Source organism: Penicillium angulare (genome assembly GCF_028827245.1).
Source record: "Penicillium angulare strain IBT 27051 chromosome Unknown utg000001l_segment0_segment0, whole genome shotgun sequence".
NCBI classification, from domain to species: Eukaryota; Fungi; Ascomycota; class Eurotiomycetes; order Eurotiales; family Aspergillaceae; genus Penicillium; species Penicillium angulare.
The window spans coordinates 2397975-2414710 of NW_026623160.1; the positions used below are offsets into that span (position 1 = coordinate 2397975).

The 16736-nt window shown below is 46.2% G+C and overlaps 5 protein-coding genes across 5 annotated transcripts; 3 read left to right on the forward strand and 2 right to left on the reverse strand.

Annotated features, from left to right (window-relative positions):
* Window positions 1–886: 886 nt before the first annotated feature.
* Window positions 887–1213, forward strand: N7478_000839 (uncharacterized protein; the record flags this gene model as incomplete). The annotated part of the gene is made up of 1 exon (XM_056917054.1): window positions 887–1213. One exon carries the CDS (start codon window positions 887–889, stop codon window positions 1211–1213), a length of 327 nt encoding a protein of 108 aa, XP_056784934.1.
* A 944-nt stretch (window positions 1214–2157) lies between these two features.
* Window positions 2158–4636, forward strand: N7478_000840 (uncharacterized protein; the record flags this gene model as incomplete). Its single annotated transcript, XM_056917055.1, has 3 exons — window positions 2158–2185; window positions 2248–2665; window positions 2725–4636. 3 exons carry the CDS (start codon window positions 2158–2160, stop codon window positions 4634–4636), a joined length of 2358 nt encoding a protein of 785 aa, XP_056784935.1.
* A 2866-nt stretch (window positions 4637–7502) lies between these two features.
* On the reverse strand, window positions 7503–9989 carry N7478_000841 (DUF3405 domain-containing protein; the record flags this gene model as incomplete). The annotated part of the gene is made up of 1 exon (XM_056917056.1): window positions 7503–9989. The coding sequence occupies one exon, from the start codon at window positions 9987–9989 to the stop codon at window positions 7503–7505; it is 2487 nt and encodes an 828-aa protein (XP_056784936.1).
* Window positions 9990–10974: 985 nt separating this feature from the next.
* On the reverse strand, window positions 10975–11876 carry arfA (putative ADP-ribosylation factor; the record flags this gene model as incomplete). The annotated part of the gene is made up of 4 exons (XM_056917057.1): window positions 10975–11067; window positions 11159–11224; window positions 11356–11600; window positions 11729–11876. The coding sequence occupies 4 exons, from the start codon at window positions 11874–11876 to the stop codon at window positions 10975–10977; spliced, it is 552 nt and encodes a 183-aa protein (XP_056784937.1).
* Window positions 11877–14605: 2729 nt separating this feature from the next.
* N7478_000843 (uncharacterized protein) lies at window positions 14606–16318 on the forward strand (the record flags this gene model as incomplete). Its single annotated transcript, XM_056917058.1, has 3 exons — window positions 14606–14648; window positions 14729–15200; window positions 15262–16318. The coding sequence occupies 3 exons, from the start codon at window positions 14606–14608 to the stop codon at window positions 16316–16318; spliced, it is 1572 nt and encodes a 523-aa protein (XP_056784938.1).
* Window positions 16319–16736: the final 418 nt, after the last annotated feature.

Genomic DNA, 16736 nt, shown 5'->3' on the forward strand with positions numbered 1-16736 from the left:
GGGGGTGTAAAGTAGCTAAGTTGGTTGTATCTTTATTCATTTATAGCTTTTTATGGAAATCTTGAACATGATCTATATTTGACTTGCGCCCGGGCAAACCTTCCACTTTTACCAGATGAAGGGGCCAATTAAGACATGCTTGGTCCCGGATGAAACCCAACATACATGATCTCGCAATTTGATCGACGACCGCAATAACCCGATCGATATTGGGTCTTGGGTACCATATAGATTCTTGTATACATACAATTGACTAAACCAACTCACTTCTCTCCATATTCTGTGCCCAATTCGTGGACAAAAAGATGAAAATCAAAAATATCTTTTCATTTGCCCGCTCATCCTTCGTATACATGGATCCCCGGTCTCCACTCAATAATCCCAATAATCGCCATGATTTGATCGGCATCTCGCTGCCGAGATGACGTAACTGGCTTGATAAGACCCAGAGAGAAATGAATATTCTCCCACGTTTCGCTGGTCGAAATGGAAATGGAAGTGGAAGTCACTTCCACTATGTGAGCATCATCCATTGAGAAGCCTTCCAATCCTTTCGCCTTCCATTGCAAGGTGCATACCCCTCCCGGCACAGCTGCCTTCTGTGAGAGGCCCTAGCGACAAACTACTGCACCTTAAACTACAGGGGTCAACCTCCACACGCCCAATAAGACAGCAAGCCCCCCCCGTGCAGCCCGCGGAGATATAATCAGAGTGGGATCAGCGAGAGCCCCAATCACTGTCCCCATCCGGGCATACTTAACAAACCGTTCGCCCGTATCCATCAGACATTTTGAAGTCCTGATCAAAAGCGCTATAAAATTTTACGGACACCCACATAACTACCAGGAGTCCTTTTTTAAATTCAGATTGCTACGGTCGTTTCGAAATGTCGAATCACCGCACAACCCCAAAGCACTCCCCTTCCATTACATCCGAAGAAGCATGGAAAGTCGACACTCCATTCGGACCACCACAAGTCCCTCGTTCATTTCCAAACGGCGGCATCCGACGAATCCGAGATACTCTTCATAAATTATCACCATCCGGGATGGCCGAGAAAGAACTCCTGCGCAAAAAGAACCAATATAAGATCCCCTTAACACGGCGTAATATAAATACCTTCGTCGAGGAGCAACAAGTCAACGACGCATGCCGACCCAATCAACGAACGCCAGAAATCCAAGTCGCAGAATGGCTTGAACATGTTTCTTGATTCGGTCACTTACATCTTCCCGACTCCACGCTTGGCTCGACATACTTCGACTAGGCTTTTTCTCGACTTTTCGCGATCAGCGACCGACCCCGCACACCTGCACTGCACGATCGGTACCTCCAACTGGCATAACTCAATCCGGTACTTTATTCCTGGGTTTTTTCTTCTTTTCCCGTTCTTTCTTTTTCGAATCACACGTGGAGGCCAAAGAGCAGCGTACAAATTAGGAAAAAAGCTAAGAAACGGGGAAAGTTTTCTCTTGGCCCCGTGGCAAGCCCGGAGTTTTGGCTCTTGGCATCGCCGTCACTGGGCATGACGGTTCGACTATCTAAGTATGCCGAGACGCACTCGAGCCTATTGCTTAGATTAAATTTGGGTGAAATGGGACTTGACGTTTCATGGAACCGATATGGAACCGAAAATAATGGTGCTATCCTGGGTGAGTTTTATCGTGACGAACAGAGTGACTATTTTTGTGCATGGGGCTAATTCTACGAAGCTGATATTTGCACCTTTCGAATCCTTCGCTGATCGACACTTCTGAAATCCTTTCGCTTCTAAATCCGTTTGAAGTAACGGTACTTCAAGACATCCTTGACAAATTAATAAATTGAAGGATCGTCCGGGCATAATTGTTGGATGCATCGCCTGGAATACGACCTCATAATAGCTGAGTTGACTTGCAAATAATGATACCAATATATCCATAGCTTCAAATATTCGATACTAAAAGAATATACTACTGAGATTTACTCACTTAATGCTTAAGCTCAAGCTCAATGTAGATTTTCTGACAGCAATAGTGGGGCATGTCCAAGGCTTTCCCCGCGGTGGGGTTGCTGGGAACTTGGCAAGAGGAACAGTAAATCAACTACATCCTACTCAAGGACGTGTGCCCTCTTTTCAAATGATAGGAAAGAATTTATATATATACTGATACAGAAATGCCACCTAAGAAAGTGGCTATAATAGGTAAGTACTATATTAGAGAAGTTGTATAACACTGGCAGCTCACTCATATTTGGTTACACCAGGCGCTGGACCTTCTGGTCTTGTCACAGCGAAGACCCTCCTCCACAACTTCCCATCTGGAACTTTTTCCCCAGTGATATTTGACAGTCGCTATGAAGTCGGCGGTCTCTGGTCAAGCCCTCAGCCTGGCAATAGGAGTTGGGGTACCAAGAATGCACCAGGAAGCCTGGACCCCTCTATGCGGACGAATCTTAGCAGGTTTACTGTAGCTTTCTCTGATCTCTCATGGGAATCAGTCTTGGAGACTCCTAACGTACCCATGTTTCCCCAAGCAAGACAGGTGTGTCAATATCTTAGGGCATATCGAAAGCGCTACATTCCGGATGATGTGGTGAGGCTCGGATGCCGTGTCTTGAAGACTGTACGCAAAACTAAGGATGGCCATACGGCCCGGTGGGAAATATCTTGGGAAAAGGAGAGGTTTGTTTTATCTGTGTCTATATGTTTCAAGTCAAAACAAGAATAACATTATAATCTAGGTCTGGTCAGATAGCAGAAGGAACTCCTTCAAAGGAAAACATTCCAGAAGTCGAGGAATTTGACCTGCTAGTTGTTGCATCTGGATACTTTGCTCGTCCTAATATCCCTGAGGCTCCAGGACTGCACCACAATTCTGGCGCTGGGGGCGTTTTCCACAGCTCCGAGATCCAAACAACACATGAGATCCTTCAAGACAAAAAATCCCTCTTGACTCGAGGAAATGTTGCTATTATCGGGGGAAGTATCTCCGGAGCTGAAGCTGCTTCTACTGTGGCGCTTCACCAATCCTCATATTTTAGCAAAGACAAAACAGCTCACTCCATCGGAAGCCTACAAGTGCATCACATCTACACCCGCCCTTTCTGGAGCTTACCGACATATCTTCCCCATGAATCATCTGATGGTACAGTTTCTTTCTTACCATTGGACTTGGTGATGTATGATTTGGGCCGCCGGCCAGCAGGATCAGTGGAGTATGGGCTAGGTCTCATTCCGGAGGAGAAAGCCGCGAAAACCAACGAGTACTTCAGTTCTCTACTTGGTGCTAATTATAAGTCGGTTGGACAACTATGCGACTCAAGCGCGAGTCAGAACAGCCGCTCTCGACCTCCGTGGGTAGCTATCGGAAACGACTACGCAGAATTTGTCCGATCTGGCAAGATAGAGCCCACAATGGGTCGTGCAGTATCTGCACATGCCGACCCTGACACGGGACTATATAACATCAATATTGCCATAGAAAATGGGGAAACGATGACCTTGGAAAATATAGCAGCTGTCGTGATGGCCACGGGATTTACTCCATTTGAAGCACTATCTTTTCTGCCTGAAGAGGTTCGATCTATACTGGAATATAACACTGATGATCCATTCTTACCACTTGTCTTGGACAAGGGAGGTACAATACGTTCGGAAGTTCCAGACATCGGCTTTGTCGGATTTTATCGTGGCCCATATTGGGGAGTGATGGAAATGCAAGCTAGGTTTCTGGGCATGGAATGGGCTAAGCGGAGCACTGAGATCTCGAAATCGACAGAGCAGGTGGAAGGCATGCGAATTCTCAGGGATCCCGCTTCCAATCCTCGTCGCAGTCAATTTCCCATGGGTGACTACGTGGGTCTTATGGAGGCCTTCGCTAGAGATCTGGAGATCACTCGTACAGTGCTGTCAAATGATGAAAGCCGGAGCGGGCCCGTGGTCCCTTCGCGATATCCTTACAATGAAATTTCCTCTACGCAACAAACCGATATGAAGGAGCAGACAACAGATACTCTGAACGCTTTGGAGGCTTTTCTGGGTGATATCAGTCTCCAGGCTGCCGCTGCCGCAATGGCTGTTTTCAGAGCTCTTCAAGGAAAGTGGACATTCCAATGTGTTAGACAAGACACTGGTGAGCATGGAGGATCTGGGACAGTAAAATTCTGCCCCGTCTACCCTTCAGATTCGGCATATGACAGGGAGTACATTTGTGAGGAAACCTTGGAGCCATACTTTACGGAGGACTCCTCATCTCCATCGTCTATAAATCGCTCCGTTTTCCGATTATCTGAAGCTATGTCGAGCGGCGCAGCTTCACAGATTCAAATAGTGTCAGAGAAGGCCAATGGAAACTTAGATATAAAGTCCGCCAGATCTCTGCTATTGGGACCGCTTCAACGCAAGAAATATGATGGGATACACGCAGCCGGGGAATACGTGATCCAGGCTAGAGTCTCTTCTGCAAATACTCCAGATCCTCAACCCCGGGTCCAAGATCATGCCGATATACCATATGATTATACTTTCAATTTTGAAGGCGTCTCCATTGTCAGCTGGGAGAGACTCGACAGATTCACGCAGACTCGGACCGAGGGAGAACTAGGGAACCACACAACTCCACCCCCGCGCACCCGAACGTTATATAGAAGATAAATGTGTATAAATAACTTGAACATTGCGGTTCAAGCTATACAGAGTATGATCTTGATAGATAACTTGGAAGTACAAATGACACAGCATCTGCGAATTCAACGAGCTTCCATGCATAAGACATGCAGATATTCCATGAGTTTTGCTCGGCAAAGTATTAATGCTCAATAAAATCAGGCATTCACCTACTCACGGTCTGACTCGGAGGTACCTGGGTAACTCAGCACGGCTTTCTTTAACATTAAAGCACTCATTAACATTAGAGAAACTGGCACAAAATCTTTCTACATACCTCGCACCAAATGCAAGCCTTTACCTCGTCTAACCGGAGTCCATGAACTATCCAATTAACATTCCTCCAAAAAAATAAACTGCTAGCAAAGGGGCCGGAAAACTGGCGGCGCCGACGGGGTGGCGTCAAAAACCTCTTCACTCCCAGTCCGAACCAAGGTTCAAAGTTCAAGACTTCGATACCCGACGAATCAAGCAAGCGACAAGCGAAGAAACATTAGGAGAAAAAAATGGGTTTTCTATTCTCTTGGCCAATCGCTACCGAATGGAAACAAGAGCCTGGCCAGGTCTCCCGGGTAGTCTAGATCAAAGTCTACGGATCAGCCGAGAGCCCCACTGCAAGCTTCAGCCTCTATCTGGTCCTTCGGCCGAAACTAGTTTTCTTCAAGTTCAAATTTGTAGTTAACGCCACAGGGCCTGGATGTATAAAATAAACATTGAGATGCAATTGAACTTGACTTTTTGGATCTTTGGTCATCACGATCCATCCCAAAAAAAAATTGAGCTATTGAGGGTCGGCCTTGAACCAAACACTCATACCATCTATATCCGAGGTCATCGACACTCCTCGCCTGGATCTGGGAATATAATGCAACTACAACATGCACATGTATCTCTTGACCCTATCTCCGAATGGCGTGCCTGTCAAGCTCTCTCAACCTGGTTCACCATCCTTCTAAACCGCCAAGTCCGCCGACGCTGGCAACTCGAACACAAGTGTATGGAAGATAGACCTGTCTCTCAACGCTTCAGACCAGTCATCTTCCTCGAACCAGTTCCACCTCTCCACAAACCATTTCCGCACGACACTACTTCATCAAAATCAAGATCAAATCCACATAAACACACCAGAATAAACCACGAACGCTATAACCCCTACAATCCCATCACAATGAGCAATCTAAAGACAAAGATCCATCTTCTGCGCGGAAGAGTAGAAAAAGGAAAAGAACTTGCATCGGAAATCGAGCGCAGAATGTTAAAGCCCGGTATCCCCTTCCCGACGCATTTCTGTCATACTTGTGTTGTTGGTGGGGAGGTTGGAGTGGAGATTCTATTGACTAGATGTGGTCATCGAGTTTGTCGAACTTGTCTTTCTTTTGGGATTGAGGATGGATCATATGAGTGCGTAATTTGTTTTGAGCCGGCTTCTTTTGTGGGCAGGTCGGCTTTGTCTGCTAAACGGGCGAGGTCGGAGCATGTTTCGAGTGTTTTGAAGGTTTGATGTTTAAATTAATATTGTGTTTTTGTGAAGAGTCTATCGTTAATCTTCGTTCTGGTTTGGTGTTTGATGTTTTGCATTCAGCATATGGAATTTCAAAGCTTGCATGTATATAATTAATTTTTGCATTACGAATATGCCCTGTATATGGATATGATATCATACATTTATGAGATTGGCCCTGGAAAGAAAAGTAAATATGAAAAGATTGTTACACATGTTGTGATACGAAGATCTTTAATCTGCAAATTTTAATACGAAAGACAGGTTGTAGCATTACACGTTTAGCCTTGAAAATTTCACAGACCGAAAGACCAAGTTAATGGGCTTATGGATTTGAGTGAGGATCCTCTCCTAACGTTCCCTTCAAAAGATTCGGTGTGGGTGAAAAGCGATATCCAAGTACGTGTTATTGATCGTACAGAGATGTTCGGTGATAACCTTCGACAAGCGGCGTTTGTGATTGAGAGGAATACAAGGAAAAACAAAGGTGGTATCTTGAATATCTGCGTGGCTTATACGTCCAGAGATGAGATGACTACCGCTGTTAAAGAAACTGTTCGTTATCGTAGATTTCCGAGGAATATTACGGTGGAGACCCTTTCTGAGAATATGGCTGTTAATTCAGATTCAGGTTTCGGGGTACCGCCTGTGGATCTGTTAATACGTACAACTGCTGTTTATCGAACAAGTGGTTTTTTTGCTTTGGCAATGTCATCAGGATACAGTTATTGGGGTTGTAGATGTGAAGTGGCCAGACTTTAGGTTTGGGATTTTGCGTTGGTTTTGTTGAAGTGGCAAAGGAGGACTATGCTTGCTGGTGGACATCACTGATGTGAAGATACGCATTTCAGCTTGAAGGTTATGGATACTAGGACATGAATCATGAAACCTGAACATTTAAACATATTCGGATATCGAATTGAAATCCGGTTACTACTAGTAGTAGACAGATCAATATGGACAGGAAGATATCATTTCAGCAATGCATCATAAGAGTAATGGTCCTTCCATCAGGACCAAATCACAAAAGAACACTTTTGTCAAAACAATAATGACCAGACGGTAACAATACATCGCTAGAAAGTATCCAAAAGAAGAAGAAAACATTATACATGAATAATAAGTATGTGTCATAGCCGAGGATCAGCTTTCCATAATATGCATAGGGAAAATCATAGCAACGAAGTGAAAAGCAAGGCAAGAGCGAAAACTCGAAAGGGAAGCGTTCTAACGGTGGGTATATGGAAACAACAAAAAGGAAACCACCGAGGTGGGCACTGGCACTAGCAACGGCACTTTGTCATCTGAGTAGATCAGATGAGCTGCACCAACGACGGCAACTGTGTGAGTTCTTTATCGATCCTCCGCATGTTCCCCGTCATCAATAACTAACTCTACATCTTTCACGGGATGGAGCAGCATAGGGGGAAGACACATGCGACCTTCACCGGCTAGTTCTTGTTGTTCACCGCCATCATTGTCGACGCGAAGTCCCAGCCAACGACGCCAGAGATTAGGTGAAAAGCCAGCAGAGTAGAACCAGGTCGTTCCTCTGAAATTGTGTTCTCTATCTCCGAAGACAGAGGTGCGAGCACCACCTGCTCCACCGTTTCGGCCAGCGTTGAAGACGGATTCGAGGTATTTTGTTGGCCAGCGACGATCGATATAAACGGAGTGGGGCACGTATACGGCTTTGAAGCCATGGTGCAGTGCCGTGGTGGCAGGCCACATTTCGGAAAACATGCTGTGGCGCTTTAGTGCAGTTTCGCGATGCATGGTATCGAGAAGTTTCCGGGACAGACGGGAGGCGGTTATGATTGCGGTGCGGCGTGGAGGGTTGCCGTTTTCTCTGTTGTAGCCTGTCATGTCGTCGCGGAGAAGCCAGGTGGTGCTGTCTGGATCGAATAGAGGATTGAAGACGACTAGGTCGGCGTCTTCGCCAACGCCCCATTGGTATTGGTCTTTTTCCATGGTTGTGGGTGGGATACCTTCGCCTTCTACTTCGAAGATGTCACGTTCATCAGGTCTATCGGGACCCCAAACGAACTTGTCGCCTTGCTGAGTGATGCCGAATTGGTCTTTTGTCTTTTCAGTGCCGTCGGGCTTTACCACATTCCACACGTTATTGGGGCTACTGGTTCCACTTTCGGTCTTTACGCGGACCATTTGGCGGAAGTCTTCCCAGCTTCCGTGGACCGATGGGACGTAGAAGCGAGCGTTGCGTTCCCAGAGACCCTTCCGGGGCTGTGCTCTTGCCCACTCGCTGACTTTGTCGAAAAGATGGTACCAGTGACCAGTGTATCGAGCGTCCATCTCCCAGTTCCAAAAGTAATCGTATTCTGGATGTTGGTGGGCGAAGTATTGCATTGGCATATATGTACTGCGATAGACTCCGTAAACTGGCTGGCCTTGGACAGAATTTTGGTCTAGGCCTGGGTAGAGCAAGGGCAATTGTGCCTCTGACCAAAGAGTTGCCATTCCGCGGAACTCATCGGGTAGCGAATCACGAAGGACACGCTCGTAGGTCTCATCATCGGACCAAATTTGAAGATTGAGATCCCTTACATGAACGAGGAAATGGACAATGTATTCACCACCAGAGATCAAAGAGACCTCCGAAATAATAGATCGAAGGTGCACGATATCCTCGGGGGAATAATTGAAGTCGTGCCAGGTTCGAATGACGACAGCATTCCTAGGTAGACGAGCTGAGTCTGCATTGGGCTGGTCCTTTTTGATATTCTCATGTTCTTGGTGGTCTGGCTCGGACATACCCACTGGCATAGCGAGATACTTTTCTAAGCGCGGCTTAGGCATTACCTTGAAGCGATGACTGTTGGCTGTGATGCACCGCTGTTGCGCCTCACCCCAATTAACATGGCGGAAATCTACCGGGGGAGCATCTTCCCAAACACGTTCAGCGCCATCACGATGACCTTCGAGACCAGCTCCAATACCACCCTTTTTCACTCCATATCCAAGACCATAGGGACCTAGTCGTCCGAAGCGGTCAAAGCACACATCATCGCGAATGCCAATCATAGTATTCGAGCCCATGACAGCCTCCGGGAATCCTTTAGGCACACCAGGGAAAGACTGGACAGCTGGAATGCGAACTGTGTTGTCCTTATCTAAGAAGCACTCATGCTTCTCACCATACTTCTGAATATATTCCGCCGAGCTGTACTCTGGGTATGGATTGAACGCAGAGCTATCCATGGCGGGTTTCATGTCCCGTTTATCCAAAACATTGGCTTCAATGACTTGCGCATTTTCGCCCTCATTCTCCCCCACAGCCGCAGGTATGAGTATATCTTCATGTCCGTCGCCAGAGTATTCGGGTATATTCTCGCTTCGGGATACAAGGCTCGTCAATCCACCATGGTAGCGAGAAAGAAATGGAAAATCTTCCCACTTCGGTTTTGGAGTGGCGGGCTTCGGCAATTCAACGGGGACATTCGAGACGTGGGACGAGATCGTAACTCGGAACAGCGTTAGGATGAAGACGATAAGCGAAACGAATAATCCGAGACAAAGCCATCGCATTATCCGGTGCGGTACACGGAAGCCCACGGGCTGCACAGTAGGACGCCGGGCGCTTCTTCCAGCTGCAGCCGGGTAAGGTCTTGAAGAGTAGTCCGGGCCACTGCTGGAATCTGATTCATTGGAGGCATCTTCGTCGCTGTGGTTATAATAATAGTTTGGTCGTGGAGTTAGTCGTTGTTTTTCGAGGTCGGATTCATGGGTTCGTGATGAATAGGGTGAGGATTTGTAGGGTGTTGTTTTGTTGGGCGACGGTTTGTTGTAGGCCGCGGAGGAGCTCCTCGCCTGGACGGTCATTGTGGGCAGCAATTCATTAACGTGGGACAAACTAAGTCGAGCAGGTGGACAATATCAGTCCCACGTGGTTTTGGCTATCCCTAGCCAGGAAAGTGGAATGAAATGGGCGGGTTATCTGGGGGTAGAAAATAGGGGAATGGTGTCAGGCACGCGATTGCGGTGATCCCGATGTTTTTGGTTGTTTGCGCTGATCGTCGACCAGGCAATGGGAGGGGAGAAGCGGCTTAGTGTCCCGGAGCCACAACCCACTAAGAGACAAGACCCTTAACGCCCAAATTGGTCTGGGTGGGGATTGAGGGGAAGAAGAGCTGGATATCAAAAGAATAAAATTTAGAGAAATAAATTCAATGGCTTAATATTCAACAACAACAACATAATGTATACTACTTAGTATGTAGTTCCTAGTAACAAAAAGGCCAAAAGTCTAGGCCAGTGCCAAGACCCAGCAACTTCACCAGTTGACGCATACATATACTGAAGTACAATGTGTTCTATATTTGGTATTAATTAGATCGATCTACATGAAATAACTTGAAGTACTAATGCTCGATTATCTTCCGGTAGATCATTCTATATATTGGCCTTGGCTCGTGTCTCGTTTGGTCTTTTTGCTTCTCTTTTCTCTTTACTCATAGTACTCCAATTCCCCTGGGAATTTTGTTTACAATGGGTCAATATAAAAAAAAAAGACAGGGTAAGAAAAGGAACAGCAATTTTGACGTGGCGCCAGGAATAAAAAAAAGAACAAAAAATGAGGCTAATAGCATGGCGAAGAGAAATAAGAGTCGTGGGAGAGAACACACAAAGCACCGGTCGAATTCCCCGTAATTCTCGGAAGGGGGAGGTCATTCAAATGTTTCCATGGCCTCGCGAAAAGAACTCCATAGTCATCATCAATCCATCATTTGCAGATTTCCCGTGGTATTTCTCTTGCCCTACTACATACACACACACCTCTCCCCCCAATTCGTGGTATTATACCCGCTTAATCGCGGTTTGTTTTGCGGAGAGTGTCGGCGAGCCACTCCAGACCCTCGTACAGACCGTCACCGGTAGTGGCACAGGTGGATTGGATGAACTGGAGGGATAGCGGGTTAGTGGACCTGATATTCAAAATGGCAAATCTGGGCAGTTCTAGAATTCTGGAGGAGGAAGAGTAAGGGACATACCCAAGCACGGCGGGTCAAGCTCTGGAGGCCAAGCTGTTGGGTAATCTCGGCGGGGCTCATGGCGTTCTGTAGTCGCGAAAATCAGTATGCATAATTTTGGAGGGTTTTTTTGGAGTTTCGGCGGTGATGCTGGTGGGAGGTTTTCTCGAAGAACTCCGCCCATCCATTCATCACGTCTGATCGGAGATGGTCCTTACAGGCAAATCTTGCTTGTTAGCGAAAACCAGGAGAAGAGCATCACGGAGCTCGTCCTCGTTCAACATGCGCTGCAACTCCTCGCGGGCCTCGACAATACGATCCCGATCGTTGCTGTCAACCACGAAGATAATACCCTGGGTGTTCTGGAAGTAGTGGCGCCACAGAGGACGGATCTTGTCCTGACCACCGACATCCCACACGGTGAACTGAATGTTCTTGTATTCGACGGTCTCGACGTTGAACCCTGAATGATGGAGCCTACAGTCAGCATCTCCCATGTCTCATAATCTCGGTGTGATGTCGATCTCGTTGCGGAAAGGCAAGAAGAATAGAAAAAAAGCGAGTCGGAGAGTTAAACCGGGGCGGACTGACCGATGGTGGGGATGGTAGTGACGATTTCACCGAGCTTGAGCTTGTAAAGGATGGTGGTCTTTCCGGCGGCGTCAAGACCGACCATCAGAATACGCATCTCCTTGCGTCCCCATAGTCGGTCAAACAGCCTCGAGAAAGTGATACCCATATTGACTTCGGCCTGGAACCCTTTTTCACAAAATTGTAAGATTAGTTTGGATAGTCGATATGGTTGTTGTGGGGGAATGGTGGTTGGGGGAGAGATCCAAGGTTTAAAGGAGGGGAGAAGAGAGGTGGATAGGGAAAACGTGTTGTGGACGGATTGGGGAATCTCAGGGGTGTGGGTGAAAGAGCAATGCGGAAGGGATGATCGACAAGGCAGTGCTTACCGGCAGAAAAGTATGGACAGGTTGGAATAAAGTAGAATTAGGGAAAGGGGAGAGAAAGGAAGTTCGATTTAAGTCCAGGTAAAAGGGAAAGGGAAGAAGAGAGGGAGAGGGAGAGAGCGAGACAGAGGATTGGGAGGCTGTTTTTTTGTTTGGGATTACGAAAATACGCTGAGCGGCGGTGGGCGTAGCCTTGGTCATCCAATTTAAACAAGTACGATGGATCAGCAGAGGAGGATTTAAATACAGGAGAGAGCAACACTTTAAAGCAGATTGTCAATTTCTATATACCAGATCTGGCCAAAAGTAAAAAATGTCATGTGTATCATGGATATAGGCAGCCAGCAATGGTGGCTTAAAGTGACAGTTAGAAGCACCACACACACAAAAGAGGACACGGTGTTGGCCTGTATCCGAAATACCGGAGGCGAAATCATTGTGAAAGGAGGTGGAAGGCCCCATAGCGCAGGAAAAAGAGGACCCTACCCATTCTCGACCCAGATCCAGACGCCCGTTACGCTGCCCTGATAGGCTCATTGGCGACTTATCGGGCCCTCCCCAGTCCCAGTGCTCAGCGCGGTGGTCCATCTCTGGGCGCCCTTACTGGGGCACACATGGGACCGAGGAGTCCACTGCCGCGTCATGACAGTATCGATGCTTGTTCGAGAATGCAGAGCCTCGAACTGAACTAAAAGTACATTGGGGTACTGTACATCAGAATCTACTTATCTTTCGTTTCATTTCAACGTCTTCAGCTGTTCCTGTCCTGGGCTGCTTATTAAAATATCAACGCTATACTCTATCTAACTGCCCAGTGCTTAACCCGGCTTGGCTTGGCACACAATAATCGTTTAATCTTTCGTCAGCACAACCCTCAACCCTCAACACCAAAATCAAAATTCCCCTGTCCACGGGTGCCAAGAGACTGGTCTCCGCTCTCGCTTCAACATTGAAGATCTGTATATAACAGATCTAATCTCGGTTGCTGAAAATTTAACATAATTGGAAAAATACCCCACGTTTCAAGAGGGTTTTCCTAAAACAAGCCACATCACAAGCAGCAATTGCAACAAGAGGTACTATAGGGATGTATACTTCGAAAAGCAAAGGCTACAAAAGGCTATATCATATGCCTTTATCTTTTCCTGGCTCAGGTCAACCGATTCTGTATTGATCTTAGTAGACATTGAATTAGTAACCATAAGTTGCCCCGCTGTGTACCTAGGTAAGTTTAATCACTATGTATTGAAATAGCAATCTCTTAGCATGAGTAGTAGACATATGTCATGATTCAACTTGGAGTTGTCGCTCCGCCTATGTATTAGGTGAAGAAGTAGTAGTAGTAGTAGTAGTAGTAGTAGTAGTAGTAGTAGTAGTAGTAGTAGTAGTAGTAGTAGGCAATTGCTAACCGACTCCAAGAAGGTTTATCTTACTGCCTACTGTAATCACTACGTATAGGTTTCTTAATGACTCATATGATTTAGTCACGCGCTCTTCTATTGGAAAACTAAATTATCTCTCGCAAAAGACCTGTGTGTACTATTCTTCCCCCAGTGGGATTATTGAAAGATGTCATCGAATTATCGAGTCTGCCTGGCCAACAACGATCAAAGTTGACCTAAGGGATCTTGACACGTATTTCTTGCAAGCTGTCAACATTGAAGCTATACCCATACATTCTACCACATACCTAAACAATGTAGAGGCCTTAAGATTAATTCCAACAGATAATCTTAGACAACTGCTACCATGTACTTGACCGTGGCCAATCAAATCGCATGGGTCCAGCCTAGCGATATTGGGACTAGCGCATAGCATGTGACGTTATTTGTGCCTGGGCTTTCAGGCGGTCATCATATCCCGGACAACATTCTAGAAAGAGATGTTGAAACTTGCATAATTGCGCACAGTCACGGTCATCTAGCCCTTAGAATGGTCGGGCCCAAAGCAGAGAGGGTCGTCAAATCCGCACCGTCATGTGGAGAATGTTACCGCCGGAAACAAAAGGCAAGCCCAGTAACACTACGCTAGGGCCATATCATGATCTAACAACCCACCAGTGCAGCCGTCAGTGGCCCTGTAATCATTGTCAATCAAGGCGAATCCCACATCTGTGCAAATTCCCCCAGAAAGAATCGCCGAAAAAGTCTAGAGCTTCGGTGGACCCACCCAGGTTTGTCACATAGGCACATCGGGTTTTTAGGAGTGCACAACTGATCATCATAGAAAATTATCATCCGATCAAGGTATAAGCAGCATATCTAGCATATCCGAGCAATTTGAAAACACTCCAGTTGAATTGCAGCCGGTGAAAGCTAAAGATGAGCTCCGAGTTCTTGGTTATCTGCCCGATGATCAAAACCTGCAGCTTGGGGATGATGCAGCGCCTGTGGTAAGTGATCCATGGACATCTTTCATTGATAATAATGCAAAATTCCAGGGTCACCAGTCTAATTATCAACAGATAAGTGGGTCCCAAAAGAGTCAGCTCACAGATAACACATCCTCTGAAATGCAAAAAGTATTTCAGATTTTGCCTCCCAAGCCATATACAGGTATGTATTTTGTATAGATAAAAGTTCCACGTAGTTTACTGACAATTGGTTAGACATCCTTGTTCAACAATTTTTGGAAGTTACCAACTTCAACTACTACTGTCTTTACCCACCTATCTTCTCTGCGGACTATGCTACTTGGTGGACAGATCGGGCAAACAGCAAAGTAGTCACGCCAGAATTCACTTGCCTCCTGGTTCGAGTCTGTGCTTGTTCAGCACAATACTTAGATGCGGATAACACACAAAAACTAGCGACCGAACTGGGTGGATCAATCCAGACCCTTTCGGAAAACCTTCATCATGCCGCGAGGCAATTGAGTAGCACGATTGGCCCGGGAAAGGGAGGTATCTCACAAGTTCACCAGCTTTTTCTTACATCCGCTTGGTTCAAGTCGGAGGGCCTTTTTGTGGAGTCCTGGCATGCTTTGGGATCTTGTATTCATGAAGCTCAGGAACAAGGCATGCATAAAGGTTCCACCAAGCGAGAATTATCAGAGTTTGATACGGAGATGAGGCGACGAACTTGGTGTTTGCTTAATCAATGGGATTGGTAAGAATCTATAATTTATATGTGCAAAACACTTGAATGGCATTTTCTTACAACTCCACAGGCAAATGTCGATGCTTCTTTCTCGACCACTGATCATAAACCAAAGCTCTTCTGCAATCGAGCTACCAAGCATGACACTCGAAAGCGAATTAGAGGGCCCTCCCGCTCCAGTCTCTCACACTGCTTCCCAGTGCAAATTAGGAATAATGATTATAAAGACATCATTGTTCACGGAAGACGAGACGAGTCCAGAAGAGGCAGATTCAATTAGATCAATGATTAACGGCTGGCTTGTTTCTCTACCTTCCGCCTACCGCGAAACCGACCCCGATCTCCAATGGGATAACACACACATTTATGTCCCTTTCCAGCGTCTTCAAATGCATGCGATAGCCTATATGACAATGCTCCAGCCATTCAAACGTTTTCTCACCAAGACCTATAACAAGAAGAGCTCCAAGAAAGACAAATATTATCGAGCAAGCGCCGTAGATATCGCACTCCACCTCATGACTGTATCAGAACGACTATTCGACCAAGTGTTCCCGCTAAATGCAAAATTTCACCTTGTTAGCTTTCTTCTATTCGACACTGCTGCCTTCTTATGCTCGGCTGTCATCCACGATCAAGATTGCAGTCCACCACGGCGGGATGAAATTCTCCAAGCAATTGCAGTCGCTTGTTCGTTGTTACAGAAGCTTGCACATACCACCAAGGCCGGTGCAATCTGTTATCCAATCTTGATCAAACTTGCAAGAAGCCTGTCGAAGTCTTCGAAGCCTCCCTCAATTACTAATCGTACTGATCAGATGCCTGGCCAGTCTATGAATGATTTATTTACTCCGCCGGGTTTGGGCGTATCGTCTTTAGAAGACCCCAGCCCTCCGATATCATGGCCTTCGTCTTTGGAAAGTCTGGACTCTGGAGAGATCTTCTTTCCTGCCTCCTTGGACTACCCTGTTCCTGATATGGAGACACCGCCGTTGCTGGATATTTCTGATTTGTGCAGTATAGACATTGGACAATTCGATCAGATTTGGGACTGGCAAAATCTTGATTTGACTTTGCTCCCATTATTGTCTGCGCATATGCCAATAGAAGACTCAGGAAGTGCATAGTCTTTCTCTCGTTCGTATAATGTGATCATGACTTTGATAGACCCAATCTACTAGCATCGCATTAACCTGCCCCTTCATGATAAGGAAACTTGATTTTCTTTCAAGTATTAGGAACCATACTAGCTTGACCTTGGAACTAATAGGAGAAGTGATTTCACAGTATTTCAAAAGTATTTACTAAACTGGAGAATAGAGTGAGGTTAGTTCAGCCACCACGTTGTATCATCTTATTAGAATCAAAGCACACATGTGAGCCATCCTGTTTCATTTTGGCTTTATGGCATGGGCCTATAAATGATCACTCCGCATTCTTCTCACAAGTGATCAAATCCTATCTCAACAATCGAAACACTCTCTTGTATCACGTCTGTCTTCCAGCATTCCCACCAAAGTGGTCCAAGTACATTACCATGGCCGC